The 21,126-nt window shown below is 35.9% G+C and overlaps 2 protein-coding genes across 2 annotated transcripts in view; both read right to left on the reverse strand.

Annotated features, from left to right (window-relative positions):
• Nucleotides 1-1,322: 1,322 nt before the first annotated feature.
• slc15a1a (solute carrier family 15 member 1a) lies at nt 1,323-13,686 on the reverse strand. The gene is made up of 21 exons (XM_058787100.1): nt 13,665-13,686; nt 12,783-12,924; nt 12,512-12,631; nt 11,308-11,407; nt 11,129-11,219; nt 10,964-11,047; nt 10,803-10,885; nt 10,006-10,092; nt 7,702-7,791; nt 7,563-7,607; nt 7,298-7,330; nt 5,605-5,693; nt 5,431-5,512; nt 5,233-5,352; nt 4,978-5,121; nt 3,840-3,886; nt 3,674-3,769; nt 2,772-2,880; nt 2,554-2,685; nt 1,943-2,050; nt 1,323-1,788 (listed from the first exon to the last, which is right to left on the reverse strand). Exons 1-21 carry the CDS (start codon nt 13,669-13,671, stop codon nt 1,567-1,569), a joined length of 2,031 nt encoding a protein of 676 aa, XP_058643083.1. The 5' UTR covers nt 13,672-13,686; the 3' UTR covers nt 1,323-1,566.
• A 2,485-nt stretch (nt 13,687-16,171) lies between these two features.
• The window catches only part of zmp:0000001200 (dedicator of cytokinesis protein 9), a 104,521-nt gene continuing 99,566 nt past the window's right edge, over nt 16,172-21,126 (reverse strand). Inside the window, 4 exon segments of the mRNA XM_058787097.1 lie at nt 16,172-17,140; nt 18,345-18,483; nt 20,441-20,541; nt 20,629-20,819. Coding sequence (XP_058643080.1) covers nt 17,015-17,140; nt 18,345-18,483; nt 20,441-20,541; nt 20,629-20,819 — 557 coding nt within the window. The 3' untranslated portion in view covers nt 16,172-17,014.

Consider the following 21,126-nt stretch of genomic DNA (forward strand, 5'->3'; position numbering starts at 1 on the left):
TTCAAACCATGACGTCTTAGTGTATTACCAACAGTAACCTTGGAAACAGTGGTCCCAGCTCTTTTCAGGTCATTGACCAGCTCCTCCCGTGTAGTTCTGGGCTGATTTCTCACCTTTCTTAGGATCATTGAGACCCCACGAGGTGAGATCTTGCATGGAGCCCCAGTCCGAGGGAGATTGACAGTCATGTTTAGCTTCTTCCATTTTCTAATGATTGCTCCAACAGTGGACCTTTTTCACCAAGCTGCTTGGCAATTTCCCGTAGCCCTTTCCAGCCTTGTGGAGGTGTACAATTTTGTCTCTAGTGTCTTTGGACAGCTCTTTGGTCTTGGCCATGTTAGTAGTTGGATTCTTACTGATTGTATGGGGTGGACAGGTGTCTTTATGCAGCTAACGACCTCAAACAGGTGCATCTAATTTAGGATAATAAATGGAGTGGAGGTGGACATTTTAAAGGCAGACTAACAGGTCTTTGAGGGTCAGAATTCTTGCTGATAGACAGGTGTTCAAATACTTATTTGCAGCTGTATCATACAAATAAATAGTTAAAAAAATCATACATTGTGATTTCTGGATTTTTTTTTTTAGATTATGTCTCTCACAGTGGACATGCACCTACGATGACAATTTCAGACCCCTCCATGATTTCTAAGTGGGAGAACTTGCAAAATAGCAGGGTGTTCAAATACTTATTTTCCTCACTGTATATATCAGGGGTCTCCAACCCTGCTTCTGGAGAGCCTTCCTGCATTCTCAGCTCCAACCCTAATCAAACACACCTGTCTGTCATTATCAAGCAGCCCTAAACACCTCAATTATCTGGTTTAGGTGTGTTGGATTGGGGTTGGAGCTGAACAGGATGGTAGTTCTCCAGAAGCACGACTGGAGACCCCTGCTGTATATCACTACTTAACAATTGTTCATCTCGTGCAGGTCTGTATTAAAATAAGGAATATTCATATTTTTCTAATTACTGATGTCCTAATGCATCAGTACTAGTATATACCGACTCTGGATGGTCCCCTGGAAAATTTAGTTCAAATGAGCTGTTTATTCATGATGTCAATTTCTCTGTCAGCCAACAGAGCTAATTCAGCATGGGTTTATATTTGGCAAATTGGACACCCATTTTGGTTGTAACTTGTTATCCATCTTGGATGAATTATTATTATTATTTTTTTTTTCACTGAGCTTGTTGCAATGCATTATGCATTCTGCATAATTGCTAAGCTACTTAAACTCAAAAGGCTAAAGACCATTGTTTTATAGTAGTGTATTGTTTATTAGCTTAAAACACACACACACACACACACACACACACACAAGATGCAACGGATCACACACAAAAACACTAACCAGAGTCCATCTGCATCATAAACCATATCTAAAGATATCATGACAGAAGGTTTTTACATTTTTCTTGCTACATCTGATTCACTCATTGGGGTCTTACAGCCAACGGTCACAATGAATTTAATCAATATGTCTGTTCACAGTCTTTTATATGTATTTGAATAAATATGGCACTAAAGCGTAGATATTAACATAATCCAATCTTCACAAATCTCATATCTTGGTTTGTTTGACCTCCTGCTCATTTTTCTGATCTTCATCCTTTTCCTCCATTTCTAGTGTCTCTTTCTCCGTCTCTTCTGGCTTGAGCCCTTGCTCTTTTCTGATCTGGGCCTCAATCTCCGCTGGGTCTATGTAGGTGTAGAAATAAGCCATGATGGAGAAGATGATGCTCACAGCCACTAGCAGCGACGCAAACAGCACATACTCTGCCCACTGTGTGAGAAAACACACAGAGTCATGAAAGGAATGTTTCACAAAAATGAAAAATCTGTCATTTATTTTGTTCCCAAGGCTGTATGGGAATATTCCTACAGCCTAGCTGAAAATGTGTAGTGTGTGTGTTAGGACATTAGCTCAAATGCAGCACCTGTTTGGGAAGCTTTCCTAGCTCTGCCACAATCAGCACAATGATGTTTCCCACGGCGTTGGTGCACAACCAGCCGGCCTGCAGCACTGACTTCATGTTCTTTGGAGCCTAAAGACATGGAAATACAGCTGGTGAGAAGGAAGCGTTCGGAGCGTATTGTTCGGAGAATTATCTTTGCAGTCTGCAGGATATCAAATGTCAAATTAAATATTCCAGTGAAGCATACACTATTAATACCACATAATATTTGCTAGGACTAGGTTTGGTGACATTGTCAAGAATATTAAATTTTAAAAATGTGTTCAATATGTGATTTTAAACAAGTTATGGCTTTTAACTTTTGGCCCCTCAGGATGATATACAGCTTTATTTTTTTGTAAAATAATGAAAATTTGTCCATTATGTGTTATGTTTAGCTATGTTTGAACCCATTGATTTTACCCCTTGGCCAAAAACCAATGGACTGAACCAAGTCCTCAGCCTACATTTTTTCTTTTTCGATAATCCGTATCACTTAGATCTAATTCACATCATGTGGCATCTAGACCATGTATTTTAGCACAGCGAGAATGCTGTATTAACCAATCCGGTGAAGTGTACTGTTGTTGTACCTGTGAGTATGAGAACTGCAGGCCAGTGACTGAGAACATGACCTCTCCTGTAGTAATGAGGAAGTACTGAGGAATCTGCAGAGCCATGTGGGCCGAGTTGGGCTTCATGTCCTCAAATTCTATTATATGACACTGCACACACACAAAAACACACATGCACATATAAACCAGAAGACACAATATCAGGACTATATAAATACCCCTTCTAAAGTACACACATCAGAGGAGAACACCGTGCTGGGGATGAGGAAGGTGTATGAGGCACCGAATCCAAACTTCCGGGAAAACTCACACCACTGTTCACCATGTCTGAGCACGAAATCCCGCCTTAGGAGAGAAACCAACACAACAGCAATCAGACACCATGACTCTAAGACACAAGGATTTATTCAAGTCAACTTGAAGTGGTATTCAAAACCCATTTTTAATCCCATAATGTGGCATATATATTTTTTTAAACTGACAAGTCCAAAAACAAAAATGTAGGATGGCACTTTTATCCCTCAGGAACTGACTGGATTATGAAAAGTGGACTAAAAATATGGCAGCATTTAGTGTATTTTCAGAGCTGCATGCACCAACCAAGCCACTGCTATTGAGATGAATGGGAATGCTAATAGTTCTTCCTTTTCAATAATTGGTTTCACTTAGAAATAATTCTAGTTTTGGCATTATGTGGCAACTAGACCATGCATTTTAGCATGGCGAGAACACCGTGTTAACCAATCAGAAACCGGGACCAAGACTATTAATTTTATTACTAAACAACTTTAGAAAACAATAAGTGTTGATTGTGCAAACAGTGCAATTAGTGAATTCCTCTAATTGCAATGTATACAAGCAGTTTTTTTTTTTTCAGAAAGAAAATATCTGATAATATGGCAGCATTTAGGTTGTGTATTTTCAGGGCTGCATGCTCCAGCTGAACAACTGCTATTGAGATGAATGGGAATGCTAAGAGTTAGTAAAATGTCATTAGTAAGAAAGAAGAGACAATGATTGAATGTTGACTTTAAAAAGTAATTTGATACAAGCAATTATCAACTTTGATAAGTTAAAACATGTTGGCAATTAAAGTATTTTACTAAACATCAATGAAAAATCAGCAAAATCGACTCACTTCCCCTGATTCACCAGTGTGTAGTTTGTAGTGGCTGATGGTTCGATGGAATCCAGGTTAGTGATATTCAGATCTGCTGTCCAGCCATTCACAAACCTGTGTGACATGAAATCATTCAGTGAAAGTTTGGTTTTAAGGAGCAGTTAAACCAATTTTAAAGTCCTACCTAATGGCATTCTTTCCTTCCCTTGGTTTGGACTTGACGTCTTCTTCCTGGAGGAAAAAAAAAGGTCAGTGTCAGTTTCACTGTTATATTTTTCAATTATATTTTACTCTAATGTTTTTACCAGGCCATGAACCTGTTTGTTCATTATAGGGGTCATGAACCGAGAAACCAAACCAAAATTCCCTTGATCTTTTGATATATAAGAGGTCATTGTACAATAAGAATATCCTGTAAGTTTCAGAACTTTCTTGTTAGTTTAAGAACAGCTTATATTGAAGGGATATTGCTTATATTGAAGTTTATATTTGGCAGTCCGCCAAAACAACAGCTTGTGAAATGTTCCACTCTATGATGTAATTGGAGTGTGGCCAAACACCTCCTCTGCAGAAGAAGATTAACGCCTGCTTCTACATCGCTGCCTGTTTAGCCCCACCCACCAATTCACACATGTAGTGTTTATGAGAGAGGCGAACCCGTAGGTCTACGCAGAAATGCCATTGATTCATTTTGATTATGTAATAGATGAGTATGCTCCGGAGCTCAGTCTTCTTTGACACTGAAATCATTCCAGGTTCATTTATTCACTCAGTCCATCGAGGTCAAATGTGAAAAAGACATTAAACACACTGGACTGCCAAATTGCAGAGTTGGTGCAAACATCTCCATGTCTCTATGATCAGACGCTTTCATAACTCCTCTTTTCTCACTGCTGTCATTTTTTGTGTGTATTTGTTGTTAATCAGTGCTCAAACTAGACTTTGAGCATGCAAAATTTCTTCAGTCATGATATGATGTCATGCTCTGATCCCTCTTTTTAAAAAACATAAATTCAACATCTAACAAATAATAATAAATCTAAAATGTAAAAATATGCAGTCTTCTCCACTTTCCTCAAATTCTGCAAATATGCAGCTTTAAAGTTTGTGTGTTCTTTTTTTTTAAGCTAAAATCTTATTCTAGTCACATGTCTCCCTGTGATTACAAATTTGTGGGTCAAAGTTCACCAGACATTGGAACACAGCGAAATGCAAAACAAGCTTGCTTTTCTGGTCTCCAGTGCCGACATTTGCATGAGAAAATCCATTTTTCTTGAGTTAATAAATTAGTTTTTGACCATGTTTGCTTAGTGGACACTCACCAGATACATGATGGTTGGGTCAGAGGGAATGATCAGGGTCTGGCGCCCCCCCTTGATTAAATTTAAAGCTTTGGTGATCACAGGATTTGTGTTCAAGGACACTGTGATGTTCTGATGGTCAAACGTCATGTAATCTGCACTGCTCTATAAAAGCAAACACGAGAAACAGTGGTGAAACATCTCAGTGAGGTACTGTTAGGCTACAGGCAGCGTGAAATAGCATGAGTATATGTGTTTAGATGTGTGTAGTTGTACCCCAAATGAGTCTATCAGATGATGTTCACTGGGTGAGATGGTCACATTCAGTGTTCTGCTGTACATGTTCACCACCTTTAGCTGACTCTCAGAGGATGATGGGAAATTTGGCAATGTTTTCTGAGGAGGAAAATGACGTGTTGATGAACATCTGCTCTATTCAGTGACATGAATATGACTCACACATTTCACACTCACATCAATCTCAATCTGGACCAGAGCCGCAGAAACAAATGCCATGGCAGCAAACAGCATGCCAACCGTCATTCTCTTCAAAGGGCTGGAGATTCACACAACACAGTTATATCAGCATCACTCTCACTGCAGTTATGCCAAGAGGTCAATCATTTTCTATTACATACTAAGTCATACCTGAAATTGAGGCCACACTTTTGGATGAGAGGGAAAATTAACCGGTCCATAATAGGCACCAGGGTCAGGATCAGGATGGGGTTCACAGTCTGACAGAGAAGAGATTTCAGTCTAACTATATACAGGCACCGTTTTATTTCACACTACAGTATGTACACTACTGTCAAAAGTCTAGGGTCAGTAAGAAAAAAAATTAATCCATTTATTCAGCAAGGATTTATCTAAATTTATCAAAAGTGACATTTATAATCTTACAAATGTACTTTTTTAAAAAAAATTTAAATTTTATTTTTTTAAATAAATGCTGTTCTTATGTTTCCACAAAACTGAAAACTCAGCTTTGATCACAGGAACAAATTACATTTTAAAATATATTCACATAGAAAACAATTGTCTTAAATTGTAATGATACTTCACAATATTACTGTTTTTACTGCATTTTGACCAAATAAATGCAGCCATGGTGCGCATGTATGAGACTTCCAAAACATTAGAAAAAAAAAAATCATTTTACCAATCTCAAACTTTTAGTGTAAGAATGCAAGGAGCACACAATGTTTTCCAGGGAATTGGCATTATAATACTAGACCATTATAATCAAGTGCAAGATGAATAACTCACCTAAAAAACACTCTGATAACAATACTAATATTGTCAATTGAGCTAGAAGCTAACATAACAGGGTAACACTTTACAATACGGTGACACTAATATGCATTAATTCATGCTTAACAAATGCACAGATAATCATGAGTTAATGTATAATTCATGAAGAACTAAACCATTTATTAATAATTACTTTACTTGTTGAGGCACATGACTAACTAATTCAAAATCTATAACAACGACATATTACTTAATTAGTTAATAGTTCTGAGCCTCAACAAGTAAAGTCATAACATAAAGATACCTTTGCAAATCATTAGCTAATGATTAATTAAAGAAGACAACTGGAAGTTGAAAGGCATGGCTTCGACCCAATGTGGTAATTAACATATGTGACCCTGGACCACAAAACCAGTCTTAAGTGTCAATTTTTTGAAATTGAGATTTATACATCATCTGAAAGCTGAATATCATCTGAAAGCTGGTTTGTTAGGATCAGACAATATTTGGATGGGTTTACAACTATTTGAAAATCTGGAATCTGAGGGTGCAAAAAAATCTAAATATTGAGAAAATCGCCTTTAAAGTTGTCCAAATGAAGTTCTTAGCAATGCATATTACTAATCAAAAATGAAGTTTTGCTATATTTACGGTAAGAAATTTACAAAATATCTTCATGGAACATGATCTTTACTTAATATCCTAATGATTTTTAGCATAAAATAAAAATTGATAATTTTGACCCATACTATGTATTTTTGGCTATTGCTACAAATATACCCCAGCGACTTAAGACTGTTTTTGTGGTCCAGGGTCACATATGAATTTACTTCATTAGTTAATATAATATGTTATTAGGGAATTAATACATTATGACACATTTAACTAATAACAATTTATTGATTACTTAATCAATGAATCATATAGAATGTTCATTATTTGCTGATGCAGTAATCATTAATAAATGGTTTAGTTCATCATGAGTTATAAATTAACTCATGATTATCTGTGCATTAGTTAAGTATTATTTAATGCATATCTGTGCACCCATATTGTAAAGTGTTACCCATAACAGCAGTAAACTCACCTGCATCTGGTCTGGCTGCAGGATGAATGCTCCCTATAGAAAAGACGAAATGACATCGAATAAAAAAAAAGACACATTTTAAATTTTAATGATGTGAATGATATTTTATAGATCTCTGTGTATTGAGCCTAGTTCTGCTAGATTTGACATCTTAAATGTGACTATAGACAGTTCATCAGATCATGTTAGATTAATAACACAAACATATAACAAGTCACTGCCGATTAACTCATTTAGAGCAATTAGCTGAAATCAAGATACTTACAAAGTCTCCGTTCATAGTAGTGGCTTGGAGAGTCCAGCGGGAGCCCTGGACACATTCAACACACACAAACCCTTACAAAACGCTAGTCCACCCAACAGACCGAAGTCCCTGTGAGAGGTGAGAAATGACAGATACTTACCTTCTGATCAAACAGGGTCCAAAACATGGGCAGAGGAATGTAGAGGAACAACACCTTCAACACCATCTTTACCTGAGCGATAAGAAGTTTCTATAGAAGAGAGAGAAAATAAAGGAATGAGTGTGTCAGTGTGTGTGCGCCTCACTAACCATGTTTTGGGACAAATTTGTTCCCAGAAGTGAGCTAAAGTTACAAAGATGTAGTGTCTGCGTAGGCTCATTGATGGTTTATTACACTTTGTTTTAAAAGACCCTTTTAGCCTGTTGACATTTGCATATAAATTACCGACCTGGCCTCACCGTCTACATTTATATATGGGTGCCAAATTGCCAATGGTTTTTCCTTACTATCAAAAAGATGCTAGACAGATCACCTCTGGTCTCCCAGTGGTCTCTACAATGTCAAATACACATCACACACACACATAAAGACATTTTCTTTATTTAGGCCATAATTAAGCAGTTATAAATGTATCTGGTATATGCATGTGTTGTATGTATATTCCCCAATTATATTAACCTAGTTACAACGCTTTACTTGTATTAGTTAGACTTTAAACGCCTATATTCAAATGTATGAGTGTATCCCTGCTTTAATATCATCTAGGGGTTACTTTCTTGGTATCAAAATGATCTTCTTTTTATTCCTCGAACAATGATATACACTATGTGATAGTGAAATGCATCATACAATTTTTACTACGCTTTGAAGTAAAACTGCATTGACTCTCCAGACCAGCAATAAAAATGCAAATGAGCCATAAACGGAGACAAAGAAAGTTTCTCCCGCTCAAAAATCATGCCTCTGATTGGCCACTCCACCCAAAAGGTGGGTGGCCAATCAGAACTATCAAAAGTTCAGAATTCAGACTAATCGTCGCTCAAAAACTCTTCTTCTTGAGACGGACACAGTCCAAAACTCTCCTCTTGAGTTTAACCTTCTGGCAGTTTTACCTTCAAGTAACTTTGTGGACTCGCTGTGGAGTTTCTTATCTTTAGAAGGACCAGAGGAAATTCTTCAGCTCACTCCTAAAGAAATCATCAAGAACCTCTACCGCATCAGGACTCTTATTCAGCAACAAAATCGTTTACAACTAATTAGATGCGTGTTTAAGTTTGAACCCCTTCTAAGGTGAATTTTGATTCTCTGATGATTCTCATTAGGTTGCAGTTAATTGATGTGAAATACTGCCATACTTTTGCTCTTCACTCTCTCTTCCTTACTTTCCTTCATTCTGTATATATGAATGGTGGTCCAGTGGTCCAGGGTCCATATGTGACCCTGGACCACAAAATCAGTCTTAAGTGTCAATTTTTTTAAATTGAGATTTATACATCATCTGAAAGCTGAATAAATAAGTTTTCCATTGATGTATGGTTTCATTAGGATCAGAGAATATTTGGTCGAGAAAAAAAAAAATCAAAATATTGAGAAAATCACCTTTAAAGTTGTCCAAATGAAGTCCTTAGCAATGCATATTACTAATCAAAAATGAAGTTTTGATATATTTACAGTAAGAAATGTACTAAATATCTTCATGGAACATGATCTTTACTTAATATCCTGAATAATGATTTTTGGCATAAAAGAAAAATGTATAATTTTGACCCATACAATGTATTTTTGGCTATTGCTACAAATATACCCCAGCGAATTATGACTGGTTTTGTGGTCCAGGGTCACACATATATATATGTTTTGCTTAGTTTATTTGTATGTTAGCTATAGTCCCATTTATTAAATCCCTTATATTCACAATTGATTGTCTCTGTGTTCTGCTCACGATTCGAAGTCACTAAATGCTGTCTCCTTGCTACATGCTAAACTACTGCTAGCACTGTATAAGTAGGAAGGCTATTGTTCCTTGGCCAGGAAAATGATCTTTCCTAGAATTGATAAATAATTATATTTTCTGCTCGGTGGACGGACAGATCAAATAATTGTAATATCGATTCTGTTACAGTTAATTCTAAGATCTAATCTGATCAGTTATAATTAATTATAAATATTCCCCTTTTGAGCTAATTTGCTACAAAGACTTTTTGGGACTTCTTAGGATATCCACATTTGTAAAATTAATATAAAAATTAAAATAAAAGTAATTTTTTTGTTGTTTTTTTTGTAAAATGCAGAAATGTACTGTTTTCTGCGTGTGGGCCATAATATTTTTTAACTAGCTATACTAAAAACATATATATTTATTAACTAGCTATATATAAAAACTATATGGAATGTTTCCATTTAGATAAACTAAGTTAAGCTAAGTAAACTTATGTGTGCAGAGATGGCAGGATTGTGGCATACATCATATTTCTCATCGGCCCAGTCCATCCAGTGTTCCCTCTTTGGATACCTGCTGCTTCTGTGCCTGAAACGGTTTTTGATGGCAAACTACAGAAAGAAAAGACTTTATTAGATTTAATGCAATGATTAAATAGGAATTATAGGGATAGATAGTTCACCCAAAAATGAAAATTCATGTATTCATATCGTTCAAAAATCATTTGCACCAGATAGGGTTTTTATATTTAAACGAACGAACGAATGAATGAATGAATGAATGACTTAAACCTATTTTATTTCAGCAAGTTGCCAAAGCAACATTTCAAATTTTTGTTAACTAAATGTAAATATATTAAAACTAATAAATAATAAAATAATTTAAAAAAACTTTTCAGACATATTAAACAAAATTACTAAACTCTAACTCTATGAGTCTAACTCTAAATTTAAATGAAAACAGAAAACATAAAAATAAAATCTAGTTACAATAGTATATCAATGACACTAAAATAATACAGCAGATTTGATAACAAGTGTCAGTGACACTTGACAGTGTGATTTGACAGCTAGAGGAACTTTTGTGTTCCTCACACAGAGGTATCATATCACTTCCAATATACAGCAAAGCACAGGCTGTCATACAGTCATACATGCTGCTTTCGTAATAATTTTATAGTTCTATTTAGTCTCAATGGCACTAAGTCACCTCTGGAAAAGAGCAGCTTGAATAATCAGCAAAATGTCTCGTTTTATGTTCCACAGAAGAAAGAATCCTTCCTTAAAACAGGATCTTTGGTTATTGAGTAAGGCCGACTCACCCCTATGCACTTACACACGGACCACATAATGTTTCCTTCTGGATCTGTTTTGACATACATGCCACTGCCAGCAATGAACACCACTGTAACACACAATACACATCCCGATCACATACACAGATCAGTGTGTGCGCGTGTGTGTGTACAGAACTCAGTCTTACCCAGAGATACGACCATGAGAGCGGCTGGGACCCCAAAAGCCAGAGGATAACACTGCTGCTGAGTGTGGATGCCACATTCCTGAGCTGCACACACGGAGGAGAGCTGTTAGTCATGGAGGGAGTAGGGCAAAAGTATAATGGAAACTTGTGTGTTTTTGCGTGCACCTCGGAGAACAGGTGTAATGAGTGTGGAAAGAAGACTTCCTGCGTTGATGCACAAATAAAACACTGAGAAAAAAGTGCTGAGTTGGCGACTCTGTAAAAGTCAACACACCACAACAAACCATTAGACAAAAAGCTGAGAAGATGCCGTAAGCAAATGAAGAGGTTAGGAAGTATCGTACCTGATGTTCCAGAAATTGATCTCCACCAAATGCAGACACACACGGTTTAATACCCCCAGTGCCCAGAGCAATGAGGATCAAACCCAGCATGGACAGAGCGCTAAAAGAGAAACGCACTCAATCTTTATAGATTCAGTTCTATCAAGGCTGTTTCGTGTAGTTCTATTAAAACTGTACAAAAAATTTTCAACAACAACTCCCGAAATAGATTTTAACAGCATTTTATTGACAAGAAAGGAAGATTAGTCTTGGCGGAGTACATTTGCTATGCTTCTGCTGCTGGCATGAGGAAATATTTTTACTGAAACACACTCAGATTTACAGAACACATGCTGCTGCTGCTGCAAAGTAGGAAGAACTGTAACATCTAGACAGGTGGTGCTGGGGAGGAGGGGGATAAAGAAAACTCTAATGGTGCACAGTACTGACATGGATTAGGAAATAAAAAAGGTTGCATAGATATTTACTTTAACATGAATAAAAAAATTATTTAAAAAAATAAAATAAAAATATTTATTTATTTATTTATTTATTGTTTTGTTAAAAAGCGATTTCTTTGTGAAAATTCTGAAATGTATTTTTTCTCCTGAAACCTTACTCCTGTGTCACAATATTTGGGTCTAAAAAGTATATATTTTTAAAAACTGAACACTTATTTTGATGTGTTGATTAACATACTACAGCACACGATTATATTTTTACTTGTGTTATTTGATGCTGTATTTAAAGTGAATTGAATTTAAATGTATTAAACTGCAAATTACAAATATATTTAAATACATGACATGCAAGTTTAAATAGAAATGGGATTAAACTATATTTTAGTTTACTGAAAATGTAGAAACCACAACAGTGTAGTTTCAACAACAAGGGCAACAGTGTGGTTGTCATTTACAAACATTTCAAAAACTGACCTACAAAAAATTATGTTGTTTTTGTAGATCTACCCACCGTGAGATGGGATGTTGTAGCATTAGAGTATGAAAACAGCTCTTTTCACATGTTTATCCACACCGATTCAATTCCAGTGCTTTAAGAGTATATTCATATGATTCATTTTCTGATTTTCCCTTTGCTTCAAATCAAATGATGTAATGATATTATTCACCTTAGAGCTGGTTGGTTTGGTTCATGGTAAATTCTGTTATTAATTCTGTTCTCTGTGGTTGAGGAACAGAGGTGCATGGTGTGTTGATTGACTCACATGTGGAAGGTGAAGTTATCCGGTGTGCCGTCTCTGTTTGCATCTGTGATGTCATGAATAGTGCTGACGGCCATGGTGACCTGGCCGATGGCATACACTATGGACAGGTATATGATTGTTCTGAAAACACACACACATGACCAGCATCACAGCCATGACAGCACAAGCCCACAGATTAGAGACAGTCTGCAGAAACTGCTTTCAGTCTCAAAGTGTTGGATGGATTGTGATCTGTGGGGAATTGCACCTTAAAGCTCTACGAAAAACCTACTTGAACTTCCCAAGCCAGGAATCAGCAATGATGGCACCCAAGATGGGCGTCAAGTAGCACAGCGCCACAAAAGCATGATAGATGGAGGTCGCAAGGTCATCATCCCAAAGCAAAAAATACCGGAAATACAGCACCAACACAGCTAGACAAAGAGAGAGTGTGGCTTTATTTATGAATCTATTTTTTCAAATGAGCATGGTCTCAAATCACACCTCAGTCATAAGCAAATGCAATAACATGTGCCAAGCTCTAGGTGGCACTGTAATAATTACATTGCTAACTTGCATTCACACACAATTAAATGATCACAATCAAGGGAAATCTTAAAACCTTTTTCTCAAACATGCCCTGATGAAATTCTGTGTGTCTTGTAGATAATAAGAGTACTATTGTGTCTCCATGAAGAAATTTGGCATACTGTATACGTGTGAACTGTCTTAGAGAAACCAGTCCTAGAATAGTTTTCCAATTCACATGAGACTTCTTGCGTTTCATCTACTACAGACACTTAGCATTGGCCAAATTGTTTCACAAATACAGTACAATAATTCATAAATACTAATTAACCCCATATCTTCTGAGTAGATATCCAAAGGTCCACAAAACCTGGGACAAATGGACACCATGGCGGTTTCTGTCCTGTAGGAGTCACTGCACAACTGTGTTATCAAAAACACTGATCTGCTCTTTCATATTGTTGCATGTACTTGGATTCAGATGATTGACACTTGTTGCTACAACATTTCATCATGTACTACTTATATTCACACAATATTCTACACGTCTTTTTATAGTGTAGCAGTCAATGCCTTTTCTTTATTGAGAGACAAATGCGTGCACACACACACACACACACACACACACACACACACACACACTTACCTCGCATGCCATAGTAGGAAAATCTTTCACAGAACTCATTGACCACAATAAAGAAAATGCTGATTGGATATCCACAACACTCAGCCGTCTGTACCAGCATACATAAACATACACTACATGAGATGCAAACATTTGAAAGCACACTGTGATATTCCATAGCTATTAATTGTTAACACACTGACAGACTTTTACTTCATGTCAAAACACACGTGTGTGTATGTATACATACATATATGTATGTGTGTGTACATATATACATGTATAGTTTATGTATTAGCCTATATAGAATATGGAATATATAGTTCTGTAATATATAGAATATATATATATATATATATATAACAATAATAATGTTGTAATAGTATTTCTTTGTGCAATCTTTTTTGTTGCTATTATTAATTGCTCAAATATACCATATTTGCAATATGCAAGAAACAAGCCAGGATTGAGGGGAAAAAAAACAAAACAATCAAACAAAAAACAGTATAGTGGCATTATTCAAGATGTAAGGAGCATTATGAGAGTCACTGAGATTATCACTTTGATAGGTCAATACGTTTACTCACAGTAGCGGTCAAAATGAGAAATATGTAGTCCATAAACTATATACTACAGAACATACAAACCCTAAATTAAAACGTTGTATTTTAAGATTTTAAAAATCGGCTTTCCAAATGAAGACACGACCGAATACCCCCAAAGACATTCATGCTAGATTTGCATTGCTTTTAGGGACAATTTTATTCTTAGACACATTCTGACATAGCAAAATAACAGTTATTAGAAAGGAAATGCCTTAATCATTGCAGGATTATTTCATAAAATTAAAATCATATAATAAATCTTACCTTTTTATTCTTTTTCTTAGTCTCGTCCATCTTTTCGTCTGTGGGATTTATCATCTTTTAGTTCATATGCAACATGCAACATCACACAAATAGTAATGATAATTTCTGTGGATGTAAACAGTTTTACACACTCAAGGCCCTTACCTGGCATACTGGCAGTAGGAGTGTTTGTATGTGTGTTTGAGACCTGCTGGATACCTGTGTGAGAAAAGACCTGGCCTGGCCTAGAACAGGTGTGTCTTATTAACATGGACTGTGTCCTGTCTGCTTTATGACATAAAGAAGAGAAAGATTAATAGATAATACTCCGGGGTCCATAGGGTAAAACATCTGCTCACACTATGTTTCTACACTGTTTATAGTGGATTATAGAAGAAGTAACATTAAATCGATTCAAATCTTTGTATAAAACAAAAAACAAAGCAAAACAAAAAACTAAAGACAACAAAGAGACAAAACAGAAATACAACATGACAAAAAAAAAAAAAAAACAGAAGACAAAAAAAAAAAAAAAATAAGACAAAACAAGGAAGACAAAACTAAAATTTCACAAGACAATATAAAAAGACATGACAAAAAAGACAAAAAAAGGACAAAACAAAAATAAGACAAGACAAAAAACAAATAGACAAGAGTAACCAAAAAAGACAAGAGAAACAAACAAAAACCAAGACAATACAAGAATAACAAAAAATTACATAAAACAAAAAATTAAATGACAAAAAAAGACAAAATAAAAACTAAAGACAAACAAAAAAACTCAAAAACTAAAAAATAAATAAATAAAATAAAACATGACTGACAAAAAACAAGACAAAACAAAAAATACACAAGTCCGTATACAGCCTAGATGGTGGATCAGGACCTAGAGATGACCTCTACAGCCCTTAATGTCAGCGGAGACCAGGACAACTAGATGAGCCCCAGAGACAGATCACCAGTGAAGACCTTGTCTCATAGACGGCCATCAGGATAAGACCACAGGAACCAGATGAGTGCTCTGCACAAACTGCTGGTTCGTCTGGTCGGAGGAGAACTGCCCCCCCGACTGAGCCTGGTTTCTTCCAAGGTTTTTTCTCCATTCTGTCACCGACATCATTGAATTCAATGATGAACTGCTTTTTAACTGAAAATTGAGTGTTTAATCTTGTCATTTTGCATTAATCAGTAATTTTGCACTATTTTCCTATTTAATACTGTAAAGCTGCTGTATTGTTAAAAGCGCTATATAAATAAAGGTGACTTGACAAACCAAAAAAATAGGATGTGACAAAGCAAACAAAAAAAGACAAAAAACTGAGGACAAGACAAACAAAAACCAAGATAAAACTAAAATAATAGAAAAAAAACAAGACAACAACAACAAAAAAAATACATAAAACAAAACAAAAATTAAGAAATGACAAAAGACAAAAAAACAAGATAAAAAACTAAAAACAAAAAAAAATAAAACATGACAATAACAAAAAACGACAAAACAAAACAATACACAAGACAAAAAAACTAAAGACAAAAAATAAGACAAAACAAAACAAACAACAGAATCGAAAAGACAAAACACAACAAACAAAACAACAACCAAAAGACAAAACAACATTCAAAAGGTAATTAATGATGGCTAAAAATTTAAAATGTAAATAAATAAAACAACAACTGAAAGAGTGTTTGAGAATTGTGTGAGATTTTATTCAAAGCATTAGGGACAATACCAGTTTAAATACAGCAGAGCAGAGACTGTTAAATACAGATAAAAAAACAATATCACATTCAGCTGTCCCACAGTATAAAAATATTTGATAACTGATAACATAATGTTGAACATTAGCATTTGTGTCTGCACAAGCTCCGCTGCACCTCCAGTGTATCACATGCAGTGAAAGCGCTGACCTCATCACACGAATGCCACGCCCACTCAGTGTGTGTCTGCTGCACAAACACACTCATGGACACATGGCTCACATACGACAGCTTTAAACCCATCTGATGCTGATGGCGGTTTAAACTCGATAGCAACGTCGGGCGACTCTCAGACAGCAAGCCAGCAGAGCAAGTAGACTTCAATCCGTCATTCAAAAACTGAAAATCTGAGCTTGAACAAGTAATACAAAATAAAACAATAAAGAATGACGCAGAGGATGCAGATATTTATAATATGTAAAAGCCGTTGCAGTCAGAGTCATAGTTTGGATGTTAGCACACGTTGAATGCAGTGCTTGCATGGGGGGGCGCAAGATTGAATCAGGCTTGCATCATTTTCGGACCCATTCTCCTGATCTTATCTGCTCTCTTTACTACGGCTATTAATAAAACTGGCAAAATGGCCAAAAATAAAATACAGTTTTTGATTAAGTCTCCACAGGAAACAGTAGGTGAAATCCCCTTGATGAGGCAGAAACATACAGATCATACAGAAACATCTTCATGACGTCTGAGAGAGGTGTAGTGCAGGTGGAGGTGTGAAATGAAAGGTGAAAGGTCATAAGGTCACCGCAGGAGTCAGGTTCACACCACTGAGGAGGAGTTTGGCAGGCCCTGGATAGTGGCGGCAGTGGGCGTCCCGCTGATGGCATTGAAGATGTGCAGTGAATCTGGAAGAGGACTGCGCATCCCATCATCCACTGGACTGATCTATGGAGACGGAGAAGGAAAAAGAGAGGAAGAACAAGAATGATCAGAAATCATCATGCAACACTGCAGTATGAAAGCCACATGGAATCTGAACAGTGTTTTGCATTTACAAAAACAAAATAAAACAAAACAAGATATAAACGAGACAAAACAAAACATTATTTTTTTTAAATAAATGAAAAATATAAATAAAGACAAGACAAAACAAAACAAACACAAACTGAAATGGTTCTTCACATTTTCTTCAATGATTGTGGGGTCAAATCTACAGAAATTTGTGCTCTCATAGTGGTGCAGTTGACCTTTTGCTAAACTTTACTGACCAATCCTGCATAGTAACTGTGATCAGTCATATTATCTTACATGATTAATTTCTAAGGATGCATGTGCGGTTTGTTGTTAACAATGAAAATACTCTCTATATTATTCGCTAAATTTTGAAGCAACAAAAATGCATCAGGTAACAGTAGCTATAATAAAATTACATCAAACAGACATCATTTTGGTTGCATTTTTGTGATTTCCCAAAATGAAATGGGAGCTTTCATATAATTCAGAGTTTCCAAATTTATGTATATATGCTAGTAAGAAAAAAAAATCAATAATTTTAAATGGAGATGAGAGTTTCATAGGTAGCAGAAAGCATTATGTAAAATAGCATGTGTAGAATGCAGTGAATGCCGTTTGTGAATCCTGTGGGTTTCTGTGGCTGCAGATTCCAGGTTTTAAGAATGTTTCCGTTATAAGAAATAATTTACCATTCAGTCTGACCATGAGAGCAAAAGAGGAAAAGAAAATGGAGAGATTAAAAAAGCATGAAAAGACATTAAACTTAAGTATCTGAAAGTTTAAAGGGATAGTTCACCCAAAAATCAAAACTGTCATCATTTTCTCACGGTCAAGTTGTTTCAAAGCTGAGCTTCTTTCTTCTGCTGAACACTAAAGAAGATATTTTGAAAAATGTTGGTAATTAAACTGTTGATAGCCATTGTCTTCCATGGAATGAAAAAAATAAAAAATACTATGGAAGTCAATGGCTACCGTCAACTGTTTGGTAACCAGCATTCTTCAAAATATCTTCTTTTGTGTTTAACTGAAGAAAGACACTACAGGTTTGTAACAACATGAGGGTGAGTAATTGATGACATGATTTTCATTTTTGGGTGAACTATGCCTTTTAGGTCAGTGTGTTTGTGTGTCTTACAGGCTCATGCATAATGGCGGACAGCTCTTTAGTGAGATCTCTGTAGCTGGCCTTCATCTCGTCATGATACTCCTGCTGATCTTCTTTAATCAGACGCTCATTAACACCTAAACCAAGACCACACGCCTCCACAAACTGCCTGCAAAACACCACACAAATACACACAATTGCAGATTTCAATTGAAATACCGGTCAATGTGTGGGCACATATAAATTTTTTTCAATGTATGACTTTCTTGACAAAATAATTTAGTGCAGAGCAGTAATCTAGACAAAGGTGGCTATTTTTAAAAAGCACAAAAATAAGATTTAAGATTCGATTTACTTCAATTAAAAATTGCATAATTCAGGTAACATAATTCCCATGTTCACATGCTAGTGTTTGTGTTATTTCATAGGATCTTTCGCAATTTCGAAATAGCTGAGCTGTTGTGAAGTTCAATAGTAGTTTAATGTGAGCTCATTATTATATATTGCATATAAGAGTCTGTAAGATTTAAATTTTTTTTTTTTTTTAATAAACAAAAATTCTGCAAAAACAGTAACATTGAGAAATATTGTTACAATTTAAAACAACTGTTTTCTTGTTCAATACATGCTAAAATACAATAAAAACTGCTGCTTATTTTTGTGGAATATCAGGATTCTTTGAAAAATACAAAGTTCAGAAGAACAGCATTTATTTGAAATAGAAATCTTTAGTAACATTATGAATGTCTATACTGTCATTTTCGATCAATTTAATGCATCACTGCTGAATAAAAATACTAGGGGTGTCCCCGACTAATTTTCATAGTCGAATCGGAATTTTCGAATCATGCCGATAGTCGACTTATAGTCGAATCATATATTTGGGGGCGGGGCAAAATACATTACCAAGAGTCAAGTCAGACGTTCGACAGTCATAAATACACAGGGAAAATTTGTAACGGACGCCCAGATACAAACGGGGTAAATAATGTTTTATGTTTTGATTAAAAGATAGTTAACATTAAACGTCAGCGAAACCCTTAAGAATTTACAAATTTTTTTTTACTATAGTGCTCTCATTATAATGTAATGTATATGATCGTAGTTATAACGTTCTGCATTTCTGTTTTGAGCTGTGCGCTGCAGATGACCAGTAGAATGAAGCATATGATAGCAGGTTTTTAATCAATGGGATTTAACTCATTTATCTCACATAGAATACGCTTCGTTATTTATATAACATAACGTTAATATTACAACTTATAGGCTATCTGCACAAAATGCCCCGAATGCACATGAACGCGTCTGCGTGGCTCCAAATGAACTCCTTTTGTGGACGCGTTCTTCACGCAATAACATGCAGAAACACAACTAAACACTAAAACAATCACAGCGTTTTATTATAATAGTGTTCTCATTATAATGCTATGTATATGACAGTCCCATTCATAGTTATTAATATTCTGCATTGTTGTTCTGCTCGCACCGCGTGCTGAAGAGATAATCACCGTATGCGTTTTACTGCAGCGTAACTCAACCAAATGCATCTTATACGAGATAAATAATATATACACGATATAAATAAACTGACTGAAACGTTTTGAAATCACTTGTTGTACCCTACCTGATCGAAAAAAAAAAAAAAAAAGTCAATTTGAGTCTTGTTAAAGATTTAAATCCCTGCCGCCAAGAATGCTCCTCTGTCGGTGATGGATTAGAAAGCGAAACTTTAATCTATAGGGTAAATTGGATTTATTCACGCACGTTAAAATATTTATTTAAAGCTTCTTTCTTTTTTTTACAGCATTATCATAATAGGCTGTATATTAACTTATTGGGAGAAAACCGGTAGTTCTATGTGAAATCAGACATCGAGCACCCCCATATAGCCAAAATGGTATGATCATAACACCCTGCGAATATTCGACCGTGAGATTGGGAGTCGAATCAGGCTCCTCAAATCGAAGCATCGAATCATCGACTATTCGGGGACACCCCTAAAAAAATACAAATTTAAAAAAAAAAAAAAAAAACCTGTATATATTGCATTGTACAGGTATATATGCAATGTTGTTTAAAAAAGTTTTAGATGAAGGAGTGCTCAGAGACTGAAGTGTGTGTTTTACCGGAAAACTTCTTTCAGCTGTTTGACTTTGTTGTCTGGGTATTTCTTAGTGCTGGCGTCATCCAGGAAAGCTCTGGCGTAAGCAAGAGGCCCAGCATTTACCTGAAGAGAGAGTGATAGACAGGTTTACAGATGTCACATGACATTATAAAACTCATTGAGCATAAGGTCATGTGTTTGTGTGTGTACCTGCACACTGATGCTGCCCTGTAGCTTGAGTTGCAGCTGGATCATGTCCACATCACTGCAGGAACACAGCTGTCTGATCTCCAGCACCTTCTTACTCATCTCATCAATCGCCACCTCAATAGGGTTCAAATCCACATGGTGCTGATACATCACCGCGATCCGCTTCTTCACATACGGGAAGCAGTGTGTGGCTGAGAGATGAAGAGAAAGAACGGAAGATTTACACATGAAGTCTAACCAAGAATGAAGTTGGTAATATTATTATTAATTAGGACGGTCAAAGCTAACACATTACAAATGCAGAGTCATTTTTCGCTCATTAAATGGTTAAAATGAAAACCATTAAATAATTAACAAGTGTTTGAATATGATGCCTATATATATATTTGAGCTTCTTTGTCTAGACTCCAGCTTTACTCGCTTTGGACATTCACTCAAACGACTTCATGAGATGCTTTTAAACAGTCCTGAAAGATTTGGCATGTACTCTGAACATTA

The sequence above is a fragment of the Onychostoma macrolepis genome, chromosome 09, assembly GCF_012432095.1.
Source record: "Onychostoma macrolepis isolate SWU-2019 chromosome 09, ASM1243209v1, whole genome shotgun sequence".
NCBI classification, from domain to species: domain Eukaryota; kingdom Metazoa; phylum Chordata; class Actinopteri; order Cypriniformes; family Cyprinidae; genus Onychostoma; species Onychostoma macrolepis.